The sequence below is a fragment of the Triticum dicoccoides genome, chromosome 1B, assembly GCF_002162155.2.
Source record: "Triticum dicoccoides isolate Atlit2015 ecotype Zavitan chromosome 1B, WEW_v2.0, whole genome shotgun sequence".
NCBI classification, from domain to species: domain Eukaryota; kingdom Viridiplantae; phylum Streptophyta; class Magnoliopsida; order Poales; family Poaceae; genus Triticum; species Triticum dicoccoides.
In genome coordinates, this window is record NC_041381.1 from 676,834,287 (window position 1) to 676,852,786 (window position 18,500).

General features: G+C 44.6%; 1 protein-coding gene and 1 pseudogene across 2 annotated transcripts; both read left to right on the top strand.

Annotated features, from left to right (window-relative positions):
• The first annotated feature begins 466 nt into the window (after nucleotides 1–466).
• Nucleotides 467–2,725, top strand: LOC119350894 (annotated as a pseudogene).
• Nucleotides 2,726–3,716: 991 nt separating this feature from the next.
• Nucleotides 3,717–18,411, top strand: LOC119349601 (mediator of RNA polymerase II transcription subunit 15a-like). Of its 2 annotated transcripts, XM_037617658.1 has the most exons (10): nucleotides 3,717–4,019; nucleotides 4,451–4,571; nucleotides 4,690–4,792; nucleotides 5,706–6,641; nucleotides 7,939–8,009; nucleotides 8,720–9,023; nucleotides 14,090–14,133; nucleotides 14,794–15,097; nucleotides 16,343–17,614; nucleotides 17,724–18,411. In XM_037617658.1, exons 1-9 carry the CDS (start codon nucleotides 3,880–3,882, stop codon nucleotides 16,345–16,347), a joined length of 2,028 nt encoding a protein of 675 aa, XP_037473555.1. In that variant the 5' UTR covers nucleotides 3,717–3,879; the 3' UTR covers nucleotides 16,348–17,614; nucleotides 17,724–18,411. The 2 variants fall into 2 exon arrangements, with proteins under 2 accessions (XP_037473555.1, XP_037473556.1); XM_037617659.1 differs by lacking the exons at nucleotides 14,090–14,133; nucleotides 14,794–15,097; nucleotides 16,343–17,614; nucleotides 17,724–18,411 and adding an exon at nucleotides 9,791–14,083.
• Nucleotides 18,412–18,500: the final 89 nt, after the last annotated feature.

Consider the following 18,500-nt stretch of genomic DNA (forward strand, 5'->3'; position numbering starts at 1 on the left):
TGAGTCTCCTCCTCTCCTTGTATGAAATGGCAGAGCTCCTGCCTGCCTCGGCAAGTTTCCCAGGAAAGGGAAAAGAGAAAAATTCATTGGAGGTCATCATACTCGTCGCGTTGGCCACATTAGTCCCTGTAGTTACAAATACCCGAAAATACGCCACTAAACTTGTCTCAGGGTTCGCTTACGGTCCAATCTACGATTTCTTATACGTACGCGCTGATTTGGCAGCTGACTGGCTTGTCCACGCGTGTGTTGACTGCCAACTCATTAGCACCCGGTCTAAACGAATTAATACGAAGGAATGCGGGGATTGTTTTGCAAAATCTCCTCCTGCTGCTGCTCGCGCCCTCGGCCGTCTCCGCGTCGACGCCGAACTGGAGCTTCCGCGATGATGGCACGCCGCTCATAAATATGCACTGCCGGCCGCCCCTCCGCTCATCAACACCACAAACACATCGGCAGGGAGGATCCAATGGAGTCGTCGTCGGTGGCGGTGGTGGCGGTGCCGTTCCCGATGCAGGGCCACCTGAACCAGCTGCTGCACCAGGGCCGGCCCTGAGGGGGGGCAGGGGGGGGACGCCCCGGGCCCCCAAAATCAAGGGACCCCTCCCTAGACGCGCAGGTAGCCCATGGGCCATTCCCCAGAGAGGTAGGGGAGGGGCGCAGCCTTCGATCACGCAGAAGCAACCTTCGTTCCTCAAAAAGAGGCAAGCATTCCTTTGATCGAGCAAACGCTGCCTTCCTCCGATCCTTAATTGCCCAGTTTGCTGATTCCTATCCCCCACCGAGTAGTACTAATTTTTTCTTTCCAAACTCTTCAGACGGCTTACTCAAAGCCGTGGCGATCTCTATTCCGAGTCCTGGTCTTCTGGATCGCTGGACGTGCACACCCTCGAGCTCCTGCCGCCGGAGTCAGACGCCGGTCCAATGGCTTTAGCCTCGAGCGCTGATGATCGATGCCGATCCGATCTATCCCAGGTGCTCCGTATTGCAGTTACATATTCCCCACACAAGTATATTGCTAATTAAGTAATTTACTTCAGCATATACATTGCATACTTTGCATTGTTCATTCATCACATCTTTCTATAAAAGAGAGCGTCCTCTTCGTTTTTATATTTAACTAAAATCACAATGTTCTTACAGTACCTTCACCGCTTCACCACATGTATCTTTCGAAGTATACATGTTCATTATATTAGGGCATGTACAATGTGAGAGCTAGTAGCGAGCGCCAATGTGGAGTTCCTTTCGGTTATACCTCGTTTCCGTTTGATCACTAGCGCCAATGTGGATTTCCTTTTGGTTATGCCTCTTTTCCGTTTGATCACTAGCGCCAATGTGGATTTCCTTTCGGTTATGCCTCGTTTCCGTTTGATCCAAGGGTTTCCCTTTGCGTTGATGTATGAAGTGTTGCAGGGCGTCCCAAAGAGATTCGCTCCCACACACACATATTTGACGAGAGGCTAGCGCTATGCTGGACGCTAAAAACGTCCTAGAAAATCTTTTAGCTTCAACTAACTCAAAAGATTTTAGTTGTTGGATGGAGTAGACGCTAGCATAGTTGCTCATCCATTTTTTCACTCGTATCGCCTCTAAATTGATTTTATCGGTCAAGCAACATACTGTAACGACAGATCATGCTCGCGCAATGTGGTAGATCGCGTTGCGCGACAGGGCATACAAGCGAATGTTAGCGCTTTAGAATTTTTGTATTTATTATTATTGCTATAATGTTTATATTAAGGGCCCCAAATTTTATTTCGCCCCGGGCCCCCAAAATCTCAGCACCTGCCCTGGCTGCACCTGTCGCTGCAGCTCGCGTCCGAGTCTCACGGGCTGGACCTGCACTACGCGGCGCCCGCGGCGCACGTCCACTAGGCGCGCGCGCGCGTGCACGGCTGGGACGCGGAGGCGCTCCGCTACGTCCACTTCCACGAGCTCGAGATCCCCGCGTTCGCCGCCCCGCCCCCCGACCCGGACGCCGCCTCGCCCTTCCCCACCCACATCATGCCCATGTTCGAGGCCTACGTCGCCGGCGTGGCCGCCCCGCTCGCCGCGCTCCTCCGGGAGCTCTCCGCATCCCGCCGCCGCGTGGTCGTCCTGCACGACGTCCTCAACGCCTTCGCCGCCGTCGAGGCGGAGCGGCTGCCCAACGGGCAGTCCTCCGGGCTCTACTGCGGCGCCGTGTTGTACATGGTCGGCATGGTGGACGCCGGGCACCGCCTCCTGCGGGACAGGGGCCTCGAGTACGCCCCCATGGACAGGTTCGTGTCCAGGGAGTTCATGGAGTGCGCCAAGAGACAGTACATCATGGCGCAGTCGGTCTCGCGCGACGGTGGCATGATCGCCAACACGTGCAGCGCGCTCGAGGGCGAGTTCGTCGACGCCTTCGCCCAGACCCTCGCCGCCGTCGGCCAGAGGATCTTCGCTGTCTGGCCGTTGAATCCTCTGCTGGAGCTGGAGCTGGACCAGATCGACGCGAAGCAGGGGCGGCACGAGTGCCTGGACTGGCTCGACAAGGAGCCGGCGGCGTCGGCGCTCTACGTGTCGTTCGGCTCGGAGTGAGGTCCTCACTCCGAGGTTCGCAGGTCGCGGAGCTCGCCGCAGCAAGCAGCGCTTCATCTGGATGCTGCGCGACGCCGACCGCGGCAGCGTGTCCACGGCCGACGCCTACAGCTTTGCATCCATCCATCCGTGTGCTTTGCTTTGCTTGCTGGAGTGGTAGTAATCGAGGCGCTGGTTTGCTTTGAACAGCAGCCGCCTCGGTCGCATACATGCGTCGCCACTAGCTAGGCTACGCTAGGATGCATGCTCCATGCAATGGAACAAAAGATTGTGCACGACTACATATGCAAACCAAGACCAGCAGAACAGGCGGCACAGCAGGGCGGCCAATGAGTGCGCGGTTGGACTGGCTGGCTGCGCCCTGCCGCTCTGCTCCTGTGGATGACAGTCTTGGCTCGGCTTGGGTGGCCGGACGACGGGAGGCTGGATGGATGGGTGACTGCTCGAAGCAGAGGGGCAGAGGCCGCCGATCTGCCGCGCTTATCCCAGGGCTACAGCTGCCGCTACAGCGAGCGAGCCCATGCAAGCACGTCGCCTCAGGAATCAAATGACCGCGGGCAGGGTGTCCACGCACGACGACCACAGGGCGCGGGCGGCGGACCGCGGGTCGAGCCAGATGTCGAGGCCGGGGACGGATTCCCAGCGGCGGCGCCAGGTGCGGGAGAGGCGGCAGGTGCGGACCAGCTCCTCGAAGGGGAGCCGAGCACGACGACGAACATGGGAGAGCTAGTGGTGCAGCGGTCCGGTCCGACCAGATGGATGGCTCGGGCCAAATTTGCGAAAACCCTCCACATTCATTCGTATTACTTCGTTCCAACCAGCTTCGTACTAGGTGGCAGTCAACGCACACGTGGCCAAGTCAGTCAGCCGCCAAATCATCGCGTACCTATAAAAAACGTACATTGGACCGTAGGTGACCCCTGAGACGAGTTTTGTGGCGTATTTTCGGGTATTTGTAACTACGGTGACTAAAGTGACCAACACGACAAGTACGAGGACCTCCAGTGAATTTTTCTCAAGGCAAAAAAACATACGGGCTGTGGCGTGGGCTCCGTGGGCCGGTGCTGTGGCCGAGTGGGGACCACCTGTAAGCGCAGAAAACTCTGAATTAATGTGTCAGTTTCTCTCTTGGCTCTGCACTTTCTTCTACCTCTCCTCTCCCCTCCCCTCCCCTCCCCTGTAATCTCTCCTCTTCCCCAGACCCCTCTCTGTTCCTCTCATTGGATCGGAAAGAAGAGAGATTGGGCGGTGACACTCCACCTCCATCAATCCCCTCGAGACCTAACCAGCATACGCGAATCGCCGATCCGGACCATGGACGCCAACTGGCGGCCCACCCAAGGGTCTGGCCCCGCCGCCGCCGGCGGCGGCGGCGGCGCTGACCCGCCCCCCGCCGGAGGCGACTGGCGCGCCCAGCTCCAGCCCGAGGCGCGCGGCAGGATCGTCGATAAGATGTACGTGTGCCTGTAGGGACTCACTCTAATTCATTGATTGATTTGATCTGATTTCCCCTTCCTCTGCTCTTTCGGTTTCCCGCAAAGAAAAAAAAGAGGACTTTTTTTTCATCGATCCGTCTGACGAGAGCCGCTTTGATCTAAACTTCCAGTTTCGTGCATACTGATTCGTAGCGGCACCGGCAGATTCGTCCGTCGTCGATCTAGCTCCCAGTTTCTATTTTGATTCTGTATATATATATAGTCAAAATCCCGTCTGATTTGAATCCAGCTTATCACTCCATTAACTCTGAACTGTTTTAACACAATTTTGCCATGGCACAGCGTTTGATCACCTAGGGCAGACCCTTCTATTCATACTATTCCAGGACGCAATTTTGTTATGAAGTCACACACACAAAATTTGTTCACATTTTGCGCTGTGCGTGTAGAATGGAGACTCTGAAGAATCATCTGCCAGTATCTGTGCCTGTGACGCCAGAGGCACTGAACGAACTTCAAAAAATCGCTGCGCGATTCGAAGAAAAGGTCTATACCGAAGCAACCAGTCAGGTAATTTAACATATCCTCGACCGTGCGAAACTGCTAATCACACAAGAACTGTTGGTTGTGAGCCGCTATCAGTAATTTGGTATAGAACTTTACATCGTTTTCTTTTTGTATTACTCAGTATGATTATTTGCGGAAGATTTCTGTGAAGTTGCTCTCAATGGAGACGCAGAGACAGCAGGCTCCTGGAAATGCTTTGCTGATTCCAAATCAAAACAACCCTGGTAACGTACCATGTACACTAAACTGTGCTGCACAATTTATCATCTTCGCTTGGATGTCAATATATTTTATTGCATCAGGTGCTGAGATTATGTGCTTTATTGCATCAAGTGCTGAGATTATGTGCTTTATTGCATCAAGTGCTGAGATTATGTGCTTTATTGCATTAAATCACCCTCCACCCTCGTCAGCATAATGTATAAGCTTTTTGCATATAGCTTGTGTCATGTGTACGTGGTTATTGAACTTGGAGCGACACAGTAAGTGCCTCAGTTCAACCTATTGGTTCAATATAATATTATAGCATAGTTTTTCTGTTAGTATGGTAGAAACAATGTTAAGTACGAAGATAGCAAATGAACAGACTAGTTAGTTATTCAACTGGGGTAATCCGCCTTCCTACCTTAAACTGGTCAGATTCCTTGCACATACAGCATTTTACTGACCCCTGGTACAGCGTCGGATTGGGTTGTTCAACCGGGTTTTCACCGGTTCACAGCAACGATCTTCAGCTCTTTGTAGAATTATGTTTATTCCCTCCTTGCTACCTTTAGAAGGTACTCCCTCTGTCCTAAAATATAAGAACGTTTTTAACACTACACCAGTGTCAAAAACGTTCTTATATTATGGGACGGAGGGAGTAGATCAGTTGGTTAGCTGTCAGCTGTATTTACGTTGACTCTCATATTAATAAAAAGATATGCAAACACTTGTTTGCATGCTCTCTAAAACAAATCAGGTTGCCAGTCCTTTAATTGCTCTGGCACATTTATTTTTCTCATTGAAAATGCAGAACGCCTTCATTTGATCTGTAATATGCTGCTTTCAACACTTTGTGTGCCTGTTACAGTTCCACAGGAAGTATTTGTTCACAAGATACTTTATTAACACACATATGGTACCTTTTCTGCACAGCCCCTGGACTCCATCCACAAGGCAGTAATCAAGCACAGACATCAGCAGTTCCCTTGATGTCTCAGCAACAGGCCCGGCAGCCAAATGCTTCTACATCTGTACAAGCTTCTTCACTCACTAATATCAGACAGAACTTGCCAGGTGTCAACCAAACATCAATGATGCAGACTGCGTCTGTCATTCCACAAAACACAATGAATAATGGCTTGGCGCAAGGCACTTCACAAGATGTTTATGCTGCACAAAGGCAAATGGCAGGCAGGCAGCAACAGGAACAATCTCAGCAATTAATTTATCACCAGCATCAACAGCCTTCTCTGCAGAGTCAGCAGCCCAATATTCCTTTACAACAGCAGCAACAACAGTTGATGGGACAACAGCCAAATTTACAACAAAATCAGCTAATTGGTCAACAGAATGGTGCTGTGATGATGCAGCAGCAACAGAGGCTAACAGTTCAGTCAAATAATCTTTTGAATGTGCAGCAAACACATCAGATGTTGAACCAGCAGTATATGCCTTTGTATCAGCCACAACAATTGGGCTCTCAAGCAAATATGTTGAGTCTAAAGCAGCATCAACAAAATCAACAGCAGCAGCAACTTTTTGGAACTGTGCCTAATGTGTCAAACATGCAGTGGATGCATATGCAACAAACAAAAGCTCAGCAACCACAGCAACAACATGCTCAGCAGCCACCAATGGGTTTGATGCAACCTCAGTTTCAACACAACCAACTTCAACAATTGCAACATCTTATGCCACAGTTCCAGTCTCAGCCTAACCAACTACAAGAGCAATTAAGGACGCAGCAGCAATCCTCCATGCAGCAAAGACTTCAAACTTCAGGAGCCATGTTCTTGCAACAAAATAACATGGATCAGCAAAACCAGTTTATTCAGGCACAGAGGGGCCTTCAAGAAGTTTCCTCTAGTAGTAAGTTTTCACTTTTCACATATACCTTTTTTGTAGATCCATCATATGCTCTTATTGTTCTCATCTTCTTTTTCTCCATGTTCTTATATCAATCTTCCTGTTGTCACCTTACATTCCTTGTGCGGTTTAAACTAGCTTAACAATCTGGCCTCTCATTATTTTTGCCTTACTTACATAGAAACGTTTAGGGAAAAATGTGTGTTGTCCATCAGGACCCCCACACCCTTACTTATCGTGCTAACAATTACGTTGGACTATAATACAAGGTCCGTATGAGACTACAACCGGAATTTTTGGATCCTAACTCTTATTGAACCCTTAGGGCACTCCCGGTGCATTGTATCTTGCATTGTATCATATGCATTAAATATGTGTAGATATAACTCTTCCAATGGCTTATATCTTAGTGTTATATCTAATGGAGCTGCCATTTAATATGTTTTGTGGGAGGAAAAAAAATTATTTTGGGTTACCCGATAAGAGTTGTATTTTCATAAGATACAACAATATCTCTCTTTTTCCTCACTAACTAGGCTACTTCAACAGTATTTGGACTTCTGCACAGATGGCATGTTTTAGATACAACCGGCATTATTGCACTGGGTTTGCCCTAAGTACGACTCAAAACAGTTTATGAAATTAATGTGATGCTACATGAACTAGCTTGAATGTTCTTTAAAACTTCTTTGAAGATGACAACCAGATTCATAATTCAGATGCAATTATATGATTTTTGACAAGTGAAATGCGCCACAGGTCCTAGAACTATCGACTGGTGTGAAGTTAGTCCTAAAGCTTCAAAACTGCATTTCAATCTTTTTTTTTGCCTGAACTACGGTGGATAGATGGACAGCTTGAAGATGGAATTATATTGCGATGTTTAGTGATCCAGTACTCTGTAATAATATGTTGACTAAACTGACCCTATTGATCTTCAGTGACTTCTGTTCAGCACATTGGTTTTTCTTATTTGTTGGAATTTTTCTGGAAAGTGCTACTGTGCGATAATCATATTGACTAAGCTGACCATATTGATCTTCTGTGATTGTTTGATTTGGTTCACAAGTTCTCCAATTGCCCCATATTGATCTTCTGTGATTGTTTGATTTGGTTCACAAGTTCTCCAATTGCCCCTGCATTCCATCCTACGATGTCTTTTTTTTCTTTTCGAAAAGGAGGTTAAACCCCCGGCCTCTGCATCAATTGCCCCTGCATTCCATCATCACTTGTAGCTTGTTATTTGTTGGCTTTGTTCATTTTATCCTGATACTCTTTGCCAATCTTGCTTTTTATGCAGCATCTGCGGACTATACTGCTCAAACAGGCCATGCAAGTGCAGGTGATTGGCAAGAGGAGATACATCAAATGGTAAGACATGATACTGATATCATCCTTTTTGGCACTCCCTTTCTTGGTACTTCCTAAAATTCGTAGACAGTGGCCCCTAGAACAAAGATGTTGAGATTGCCCTGATCTAGATTGTTAGAAGATGAAACTACACACCATGTTGGATGTTGGGGCCTTTTACTTTTGCACTTAATGTTGTCTATCTCTTTTTCTTTTGGTCTGTGTTCCAAGAAATTCCTCTTTTGGAATTTCATACAGCAAGTGTGTAGATGCACTACATTCTGGCATTCCACTTATAAGATATACTCCCTCTGCCTGGAAATACTTGTCATCAAAATGGATAAAAGGGGATGTATCTAGACGTATTTTAGTTCTAGATACATCTCTTTTTATCCATTTTGATGACAAATATTTTCGGACGGAGGGAGTATATTACATGTATACGGAATTCTGTTTGAATGCGGAGTATGGAGCATACAACCATACAGTCTATCTAGATGTAGTAAAGTCTCAAGGCAGATAGCAATCTTTATTAAAGCTATTTTATTTAATGGGCATCATAGTTTCTTATTTTCTTCTAGATTTATGTGCTGCTAAAAGCTACTTGAAATATCTTGCCAATGCCATATTTTCTGACTTGATGACAAACCATGGTCTATTAGCTGTTCTGTTTTCATCTCTATATTGCTTCTGCACCAAATTAATGTTTATGTGGTCTTTGTTGTCGACAGATTAAGAGGTTAAAGGACCAATACTTTGCAGAACTCAGTGAATTATTCAATAAGATGTCTGTGAAGCTACAGCATGTTGACAGCATTATTCCACCTCAAATATCATCTGAGCAGTATGATAGAATGAAGAGCTTTAAAATAATGTTGGAGCGCATATTACAAATGCTGCAAATTGGTAAAAGTAGTGTCCAACCTGCTATGAGGGACAAAGTTCCTCGATATGAGAAACAGATTATCAGTATCTTGAACTCAAAAAGGAAGCCAGTGCAGCCACAAATACAACAACAATTCCAGCCACCTCCAGGTCAAGCTCCTAATTCTAGCATTTCACAGCAGCTACAACCTTCCCAAAATTTGCAGTAGCATGATAGTCATACTAATACTCAAAGTTTGTTAAGTATGAGCACCAGATTACAGTCCTCTAGTGTAGCTGGTATCCAGCATGTACCTGTGCCTCGAACAATCCTTGTGTAGTTTAAACTAGCTTATCACACTACTGCAGCAATGCCTACCAGTGGCGGTTGCAATAAGGCTACCAGTGGTGGGTAGGGCACCTCGCCACGGTATCCTGACACTGGTAATATGTTGCCTGTGGCGGGTGTCATTTCTCACCCATGGTTGGCAACCAATTACCAGTGGGGGCTGGCCTATTCACCCTTGTATGTGGCACGCTAGTGGCGGCACGTTCCCCCACCCGCCACCGGTAACCTCCCCCTAGATGAAAAATGAACGCTGCCACGGCAACGTAAAGCACTACCATGTCAGATTTTTTTGCTGTCGTGGCAGCGTTTTTGCACATTACATTATATATGCATCGCATTACATAGATAAATTGATTCATCACATTATACATGCATCCAACTACCTAGGAACTATACTAGAACTAATTAGAAGTAGGAACTATGAACTACATCTTGTAACTATACTGGGACTATATACTAGAACTAATCAGAATTGCATAACTAAGAACTATATCTTTTAACTATACTAGAACTAATTAAGAGTTGAATTTAAGATTTGCATCATGAGAATCAAATCCCTAGGCCTCGAGATTGAATTTCTGATCAACAGGGAGAAGAGGGAGAGAGCTTACTGTGGTGGCTGAGGCAGAGGCACCCCGCGATCGAGTTGGGCAGGACCGTACGGCGGTGAGGGTGGTCCGGGCACGCGTGACTAGCGAGGGTGACGACCGTGCAAGCAAGGCAAGGGCGATGGGCAGCTAGGGATTTGTGCAAAGGAAGAAGGGGAATTTGGCCAGGTCCTGTGTGGCCTAGGGTTAAGTGGAATGAACTTACCGGAGGTGTTGTGGGGGTTGATTTAATCATAAAGTAATTATGTGGAATGGACTTACCGATGGTTGAAGGGTCTAACAGTTCGGGTAATAGTAGACAGGACCAGCCAATGATTGTTTTCTAAGGCCCACAACTGATATTGTTTTTGCAATTTCCATACAATATCATAAAACCATAAAACCCTAAAACCCTAAAAATGACAATAAATACCTAACAATGTACCAGTGGTGGGTGGCAAGAGAGCCCGCAATTGATTTGTAAAGTATCAGTGGCGGTCGTCATATTTTAACCGCCACCGGAGTTTGAGCTCAGATATTAGCCCATGGCTAATTTGGGCCAATCTGGGCAGGTGGGTATCATAGACCGCCACTCGTAACTCAATTACCAGTGGTGGGCGGGCGAACACACTTGCCACTGGTGCCCACGGCTAATCTGGGACCATAATACCAGTGGCGGGTGCGAAATGATGCAATTAAGCAGTATTGTCGATCTGGCCTCTCATTATTTTGGACATGGCTAGCCAGCGCCCATGCGTTCATTGGGGCTGACGAGCAGTTGCCCATATACGGAAAGTCGGTCTGTCACTTTCCCAAAAGAGCAAAACTAGTGTCCCCCACCACGTGATTCCAAAGCTAGCCGAATCCAGAAGGGAAAGTACTCGACGTCTTCACCTTACAAGGAAATCAATTACGATCCTATCCCACATGCATTTATTTGGGTTTCAAAAAATTTAAAAAGCTATAATTTTTGTTTACACGTCGGAACTCAGATCTGTTTTCACCTCTGGGTTTCTCGCGACAAGTTCTTCAAAAGTAGATCCCATATGGGTAGGTTTGGACAGACTTTTTTCGTGGGCAACTTTGGGTGGTATTGAGGCAACTTTAGTGCTATAGGAAGCAACTTCTTTTTTCCCAGTATAATTGCCTAACAACAAAAAATCCTATGGAGGCAACTTTAATGCTATAGAAAAATAATTTCTTCTTAGTTTGTCTAGCATGACTGCCTACAATAGAAAGTCCTTATATTGTTAGCTACCATTACTATCGAGTTAACTAGATTCACCATCAAGTTGCCTACCATAACTAGCAATAGAAGACAATATAGCATCAACTGTAGACGACTTCGGAATATTATAGGCAATTTAGGAACAACGACATATGAGCAAGAACCGTACGCAACTTAAAAGCACCGGTGAGCAAGTTAGGAGAATGTCGGGCAAAATTAACTAGAACACAAAATTTGGTGAAGTTGGCTATTTTTAGCACTAAAGTTGCCTCTAGTAGAACGAAAAATGGTTAGGAAGGTTATGTGATGTCACCTACCTCTCGAAGTTGTTCACTATTAGTAGTGAGTGGCTTATTGTTGCCGATCATAACTAGCAATGGCAGACAATAGAGCATCAACGACAGGCGACTTCATTGTATTATAGGCAATTTAGAAATGAGCAATGCTACACATACATGAACTTACGTCCAGGTTTTATGTAAATGATGATGTGGGTGTTGTTAATTGGGCTAGGATTAGCAGCTGGGGCCCACCCTGGTTGAAATCAGGGGAGAGGAGAGAATGATATGGAAGGTTAAGTAAGCATACGTAGGACCTTTCGTAGGTCTAGCATTTTTGTTTAGAATTTACGACATACAAGCATGAATGGTAGGCAAGGTTTACGAGTCGATGAGTGGACAAGTCGTTCTGAGGTTGAGACTCATAGACTAAGTGTGACTAATCGACACGAATCGACACTGAAGTTTCGACTCAGAGACTAGTCGACACTGAAGTCTAGTCGGCCCTGAAGTTGAGACTCATAAACTAGTCTACAGACTAGTCTTGACTAGTCCTTGGACTCATAATCCATGATAGTAGGCAAGTTAGAAGTAGCGGTGAGCAAGTTAGGAGAATGTTACACAAAATTAACTAGGACATCAAATGTAGTGAAGTTGCCTATTTTGGTGAACTAACTAAAGTTGCCTCTAGTAGAAGGAAAGTTGCTTATGAAGGTGATGTGGTGTTACCTACCTCTTTTTTGAAAGTTGTTCGCTATTACTAGTTAGTCGCTTATAGTTACTAATTAGTTGCTTTTAATAGAGTGAGTTTCTTCTGTTTAGCACTACAATTGCCTCATCTAACATCAAAGTTGCTTTTGAAAAACAAATCGAAACATATCCATATGGGTTCACATTTTGAAGAGCTAGTCGTGACCTGGCTAGCCAGTGCCCACACTCTTAGTAGCGTTGGCGGGCACATAATCCCCCCTACCTCGAAATGGAAAGCACAAGGCTCTCGTACAATCCGTCCCCACTTAGTTTCCAAATTTGGAATCATGATAGGCAACTTAGATCCCACTTTTTTTTCCTGATGTTGTAGCCAACTTATATCCCTTGATGGACAACTTCCATAGTATTGTAGGAAATTGAGGATTACCCATAGGGAACTTCGTAGCGACGTAGGCAACTAGGTTTTTGAGGTCGACAACACTAGGAGCCATCTTAGGCAACTTTCCGCTCTATGATAAGCAACTTCCATAGTATGGTAGGCAACCAAACTATCAACAACTTAGTTTTTGATATATGTAATGTAGCAACCATGTTAACACTTATAACACTACTGCACACAACTAATTAGAAGGCTACTAGGTGAATTCACTAATACACATAGTGCAATTAAGTTGCTTCTTTGTAGCGCCAAAGTTGCCCAATGTAGCATCAAAGTTGCTCTAAAAAAAGTTCGTCAAAATATACCCATATGGGATCTAGTTTTGAAGAACTCGTCGCGAGACCCAACGGTGAATATGAATCTGAATACCAATACTCTAATCAAAAGCTATGATTTGTTAAATTTTATAAAACCCAAATAAATGCACCTACTTTTCCTTTCTTGATTGATGTGTGCAAAATAGGGAGCGTTCGAAGGGATGAGGACCAGATACTTTCCCTTTTTGTAGTGTAATGATGACACGGGGTGCCAATTACCCTTTATAGCAGGTCTGCTCAGATGCACCCCGTGCCGTGTGAGTTTTTTGTCGTGTACTGCGTGCGCTCAGGAAGCCCAATTAGTGCAGCTGCACTAAGAAGCATTTGGGCATTATTTTTACCTTACATAGAAAAAAAGTTTAGGGGAAAATGTGTGTTGTCCATCAGGACCCCCACGCCCTTACTTATCGTGCTAACAGTTACGTTGGACTATAATACAAGGTCCTTATTAGAAAACTGGACTTTTGGATCCCAACTCTTATCAAACCCTTAGGGCACTCCTGGTGCATTGTATCTTGTGTTTTATCATGTGCACTAAATACGTGTTTAGATACAACTCTTCCAGTGGCTAATATCTTATTGTTGTATCTAAATGAGCTGCCATTTAATATGTTGTGTGAGGGAAAAAGAATAATTATCTTGGGTTACCTGATAATGGTTGTATCTTGGTAATATACATTCTCTCCTTTTCCTCACTAACTAGGCTTCAACAATGGTATTTGGACTTTTGCTTAGGTGGGATGTTTTAGATACAACTGGCATCATTGCACTGGGTTTTCCCTAAGTACGACTCAAATAGTTTACATGAACTAGCTTGAAAATATTTTAAACTTTTTTGGAGATGACAACCAGATTCATTTCAGATGCAATTATATGTTTTCTGACAAGTGAAATGCACCATAGGTCCTAGAACTATCGAGGGGGTGGCAAGTTAGTCCTAAAGCATTAAAACTGCATTTCACACTTTTTTTAACCTGAATTAAGATGGATAGAAGGACAGCTCGAAGATTGAATTATATATTGTGATGTTTAGTGATCAAGTACTGTGTAATAATCATTTTGACTAAACTGATCTTATTGATCTCTGACTGTTGTTCACCACAATGGGTTTTCTTATTTGTTAGAATTTTTTGTGGAAAAATGCTACTGTGCAATAATCATGATGACTAAGCTGTCCATATTGATCTTCTGTGATTGTTTTATTTGGTTCACAAGTTTTCCAATTGCCCCTGCTTGTAGCTTGTTCTTTGTTGGTTGTTCATTGAATCCTGATACTCATTGACAACCTTCTTCTCCATGCGACATCTGTGGATTCTACTGCTCAACAGGCCATGCAGGTGCAGGTGATTGGCAAGAGGAGATCTATCAAATGGTAAGACATGATACTGATATTATCCTTTTTGACACTCCCTTGGAACTTCCTAAAATTCGTAGACGGTGGCCCCTAGAACTAAGAGGTTAAGATTGCCCTGATCTAGATTGTTAGAATATGAAACAAGACACCATGTTGGATGTTGGGGCCTTTTACTTTCGCACTTCATGTTGCCCATCTCTTTTTCTTTTGGTATGTGTTCCTGGAAATTCCTCTTTTGGAATTTCATATAGCAAGTGTGGAGATGCACTAAATTCTGGCAGTCTTTATAAGATATATATTACATGTATGCTGAATTCTGTATGAATGTGGAGTATGGAGCATACAACCATACAGTGTATCTGGATGTTGTAAAGTCTCAAGGCAGTTAGCAATATTTATTAAAGCTTTTTTTTATGGGCATCATAGTTTCTTATTTTCTTCTAGATCTATATGCTGCTAAAAGCTACCCCCTCTGTAAACTAATATAAGAGCATTTAGATCACTAAAGTAGTGAGATCTAAACGCTCTTATATTAGTTTACAGAGGGAGTACTTGAAATATCTTGCCAATGCCATATTTTCTGACTTAATGACAAACCATGGTCTATTAGCTGTTCTGTTTCATCTCTATATTGCTTCTGCACCAAATTAATGTGTATGTGGTCTTTGTTGTCGACAGATTAAGCGGTTAAAGGACCAATACTTTGCAGAACTCAGTGAATTATTCAATAAGATGTGTGTGAAGCTACAGCATGTTGACAGCATTATTCCACCTCAAATATCATCTGAGCAGTATGATAAAATGAAGAGCTTTAAAACAATGTTGGAGCGCATATTACAAATGCTGCAAATTGGCAAAAGTAGTGTCCAACCTTCTATGAGGGACAACGTTCCTCGATATGAGAAACAGATTATCAGTATCTTGAATTCACAAAGGAAGCCAGTGCAGCCACAAATACAACAACAGTTCCAGCCACCTGCAGGTCAAGCTCCTAATTCTATCATTTCGCAGCAGCTACAACCTTCCCAAAAATTTGCAGCAGCATGATAATCGTACTAATGCTCAAGCAAGTTTGTTAAGTATATGAGCACCGGATGACAGTCCTCTAGTGCAGTTGGTATCCAGCATGTACCTGTGCCTAGAACAATCCTTGTGTGTAGTTTAAACTTGCTTATCGCACTGCTGCAGGAATGCCTACCAGTGGCGGCCGTAATAAGGCTACTAGTGGTGGGCAGGGCACCCTGCCACGGTAACCTGACACTGGTAATATGTTACCAGTGACGGGTGCCATTTCTCACCTGTGGCTGGTAACCTATTACCAGGGGCGGGCTGGCCTACTAACCCGCCATTGTTATGCGGCACCATACCTGGCCATGGGATACCCAACCCGGCCGGCCCAACCTGACCCGGTCTGGTCTTGCCCATGGGCCAGGTCTGTGCCTGAAATCTAAGCCAAAGGCCGGGCCGGGCTTGGGATTGGCATATTTGCATTTTAGGGAAGAGGCTCGACCTGAGGCCTGACGGTCTTTTCCTTTCATGTGCCGGGCTTGTCCCTGAAATCTAGGCCCGATGGCCAGGCCAGGCCTGGGCCTAGGTTTTCTGCTTTGGGTTTTGTTAGGCCCGCCCCGGCCCGACGGATGGCTAGGTATACGCGGCACACTACTGATATCATACTTTTTGCACTCCCTTTGTTGGAACTTCCTAAAATTCGTAAACAGTGCCCCTAGAACAAAGATGTTGAGATTGCCCTGATCTAGATTGTTAGAAGATGAAACAACATGCCATGTTGGATGTTGGATCTTTTACTTTTGCACTTCATGTTGCCCATCTCTTTCTTTTTGGTATGTGTTCCAACAAATTCCTCTTCTGGAATTGGAACCGGAATTTCATATTAACATGCGTGTAGATGCACTACATTCTGGCATTCTTCTTATAAGATATATATTATATGTATACGGAATTCTGTATGAATGCGGAGTATGTAGCATACAACCATACAGAGTATCTAGATGTAGTATAAAGCCTCAAGGCAGTTTAGCAATATTTATTAAAGCAATTTTATTTTAAGGATGTTATAGTTTCTTATTTTGTTTTATATTTGTATGATTCTAAAAGCTGCTTCAAACATCTTGCGGGTGCCATATTTGATTCTATTAGCTGTTGTATTTTCATCTCTATCTAGCTGTGCACCAAATTTATGTGCATGTGGTCTCTTGTTGTTTCACAGATTAAGAGCCTGAAGGATCAATACTTTGCAGAACTCGGTGAACTGTTCAATAAATTATCTGTGAAGCTACAGCATGTTGACAACATTATACCACCTCAAAATCCATCTGATAAGTATGACAGAATGAAGAGCTTTAAAATAATGTTGGACCGTATATTACAAATGCTGCTAATTATCAAGAGTACTATCCAACCTGCTATGTGGGACAAAGTTCCTCAATACGAGAAACAAATTATCAGTATCTTGAATTCACAAAGGAAGTAGTGCAGAAAAAAAAAGGAAGCTAGTGCAGTCACAAATACAGCAACAGTTCCAGTCACCTTCAGGACAAGCTCCCAATTCTAGCATTTTGCAGCAGCAACAGACTTCCCAAAATTTGCAGCAGCATGATACTCATACTAATACTCAAGCAAATTTGTCAAGTATGAGCACCCCATTACAGTCCTCTAGTGCAGATGGTATCCAGCATGTACCTGCGCCTCCAACAACAAACTTCAGTGGCCCCATGCAGCAAAATGGTGCAAGCATATAGCATCAGGTTCGCTCTAATTTGGAGGCAATTTCAATTCTTTGCAGCATGGTTCGTTGAGTGGTGCATTACAATAGGGAAGCTCTGGGCCGATGCAGGGAACAATGAATACACAACTGCCGACAAGTAGTGGCATGTTATATCACAACCCAATCAGTATGCCAACCTAACGGTAACTCCATGCAAGAAAATGCAAGTTTATTACAGCAGCTGAAGCAGCAACAGCAGGATCATCATATGATGCAGTGTCAGCAAACAAAGCGTCAGATGTTTCAACAGTACCAGAAAAGCAACAAATGCTTCAACAATTATAGAAACAACAAGTACAGATGCATGCTTCATGCTGGAGATGATGTTAATGAGTTAAAGGTTAGACAAGGAATTGCAATGAAATCTGGAGTTTATCAACAGCACTTGGGCCAATGCAGTAACTATTATCATAATCACAGTTGAAACAGAGTGGTGCTTTCCCAATTTTGTCACCACAAAACTTGCAAGCATCATCCCCACAAATTTCGCAGCATTCCCCTCAAGTTGATCAGAACAAATTTCGGCTGTTCCAAGTACTACTTTACGATGCAAAACAATTCTTTAACTGCATGGTGCACATTCATGAGTATCCTTGGATCCTGATGTAACTATCAAGTCCCTCGCCTTGTGATATCCTTCTGGTCACTCCTCGATCAATAATCGCTGCAATGAGAATCCAACCAGGCCAATCCTTTTTTACCTTAACATATATGGTATGCTCTGTACTCTAGTGTTTTTTTTTTTTGTTAATTTTGTATCATCCCCTGGCAGAACGATTGCAAGTGCTTAGTTACAGACTTCTTCTGTCGGTCCCTTTGGCAGAAATGGTCGAGCGTTTGCTTTGCAAAGATAAAGGTGCTGCTGTTGGAGCATGGGCACAATCAGAGCAGGGTGGAGGCAACTCGGCACCAGATCGTGGATTGACAGGGAGGCGGTGATTGGCAGTTGCAAATGGTGGACGGGGTGGACGCTGGTGGCATCTGATCCCACATTCGGCAACAGTGGGATCCGTTCATTGGTCGTTGTTTGCCACTGGTGTGGAATCAGTAGTAGCAAGACTAATTTACTTGCTGCTGAAAAACTGAGTGTCGATTTGGAAGGGTACCAGCCACATACGAAAGCATGCCACTCAGTTCCTACTTTACAATGCTCACGGTGACACGCATCTGAGATTCTGAATGTGCAACATCCAAGACATGGTGCCACGCCTTGAAGAATCAGCTTTCTAACCACACAGCATGCTTTCTAAAGGGCACCGCTAGGCATCAGACTACAACTGATGGTTTGCTTCCTGTCAGATCGGTTGGTAGTGATTAGGTGCATTCCAGTCGTCTGATCTATTGGCTAGATTCCTTTGTTCAATGCCTGATTTGTTGATAACTACTTCCGTGAAATCTGCTGCTTCCTAATCGTTGTCCCCACAATCTGTGATTTGTTTCCTAAAACTGCTTGTTGGCTTCAAATTCCATTATTTGCGGATATAATTTCAGAAAAATATGGCCATTTCTCACAAGTAAATCCTGCTATTAATTATGAAATTTATAAGATGTGTTTCCTTACTCATGGTAGCATGGTTTTAGTACCAATCTTCCGTGCTAA

Coding starts and splice junctions, on each gene's coding strand:
- LOC119349601 (XM_037617658.1), top strand. CDS start 3,880: ATGGACGCCAACTGGCGGCCCACCCAAGGGTCTGGCCCCGCCGCCGCC. Junction 4,020..4,450: donor GGCAGGATCGTCGATAAGAT/GTACGTGTGCCT, acceptor CTGTGCGTGTAG/AATGGAGACTCTGAAGAATC. Junction 4,572..4,689: donor ATACCGAAGCAACCAGTCAG/GTAATTTAACAT, acceptor TGTATTACTCAG/TATGATTATTTGCGGAAGAT.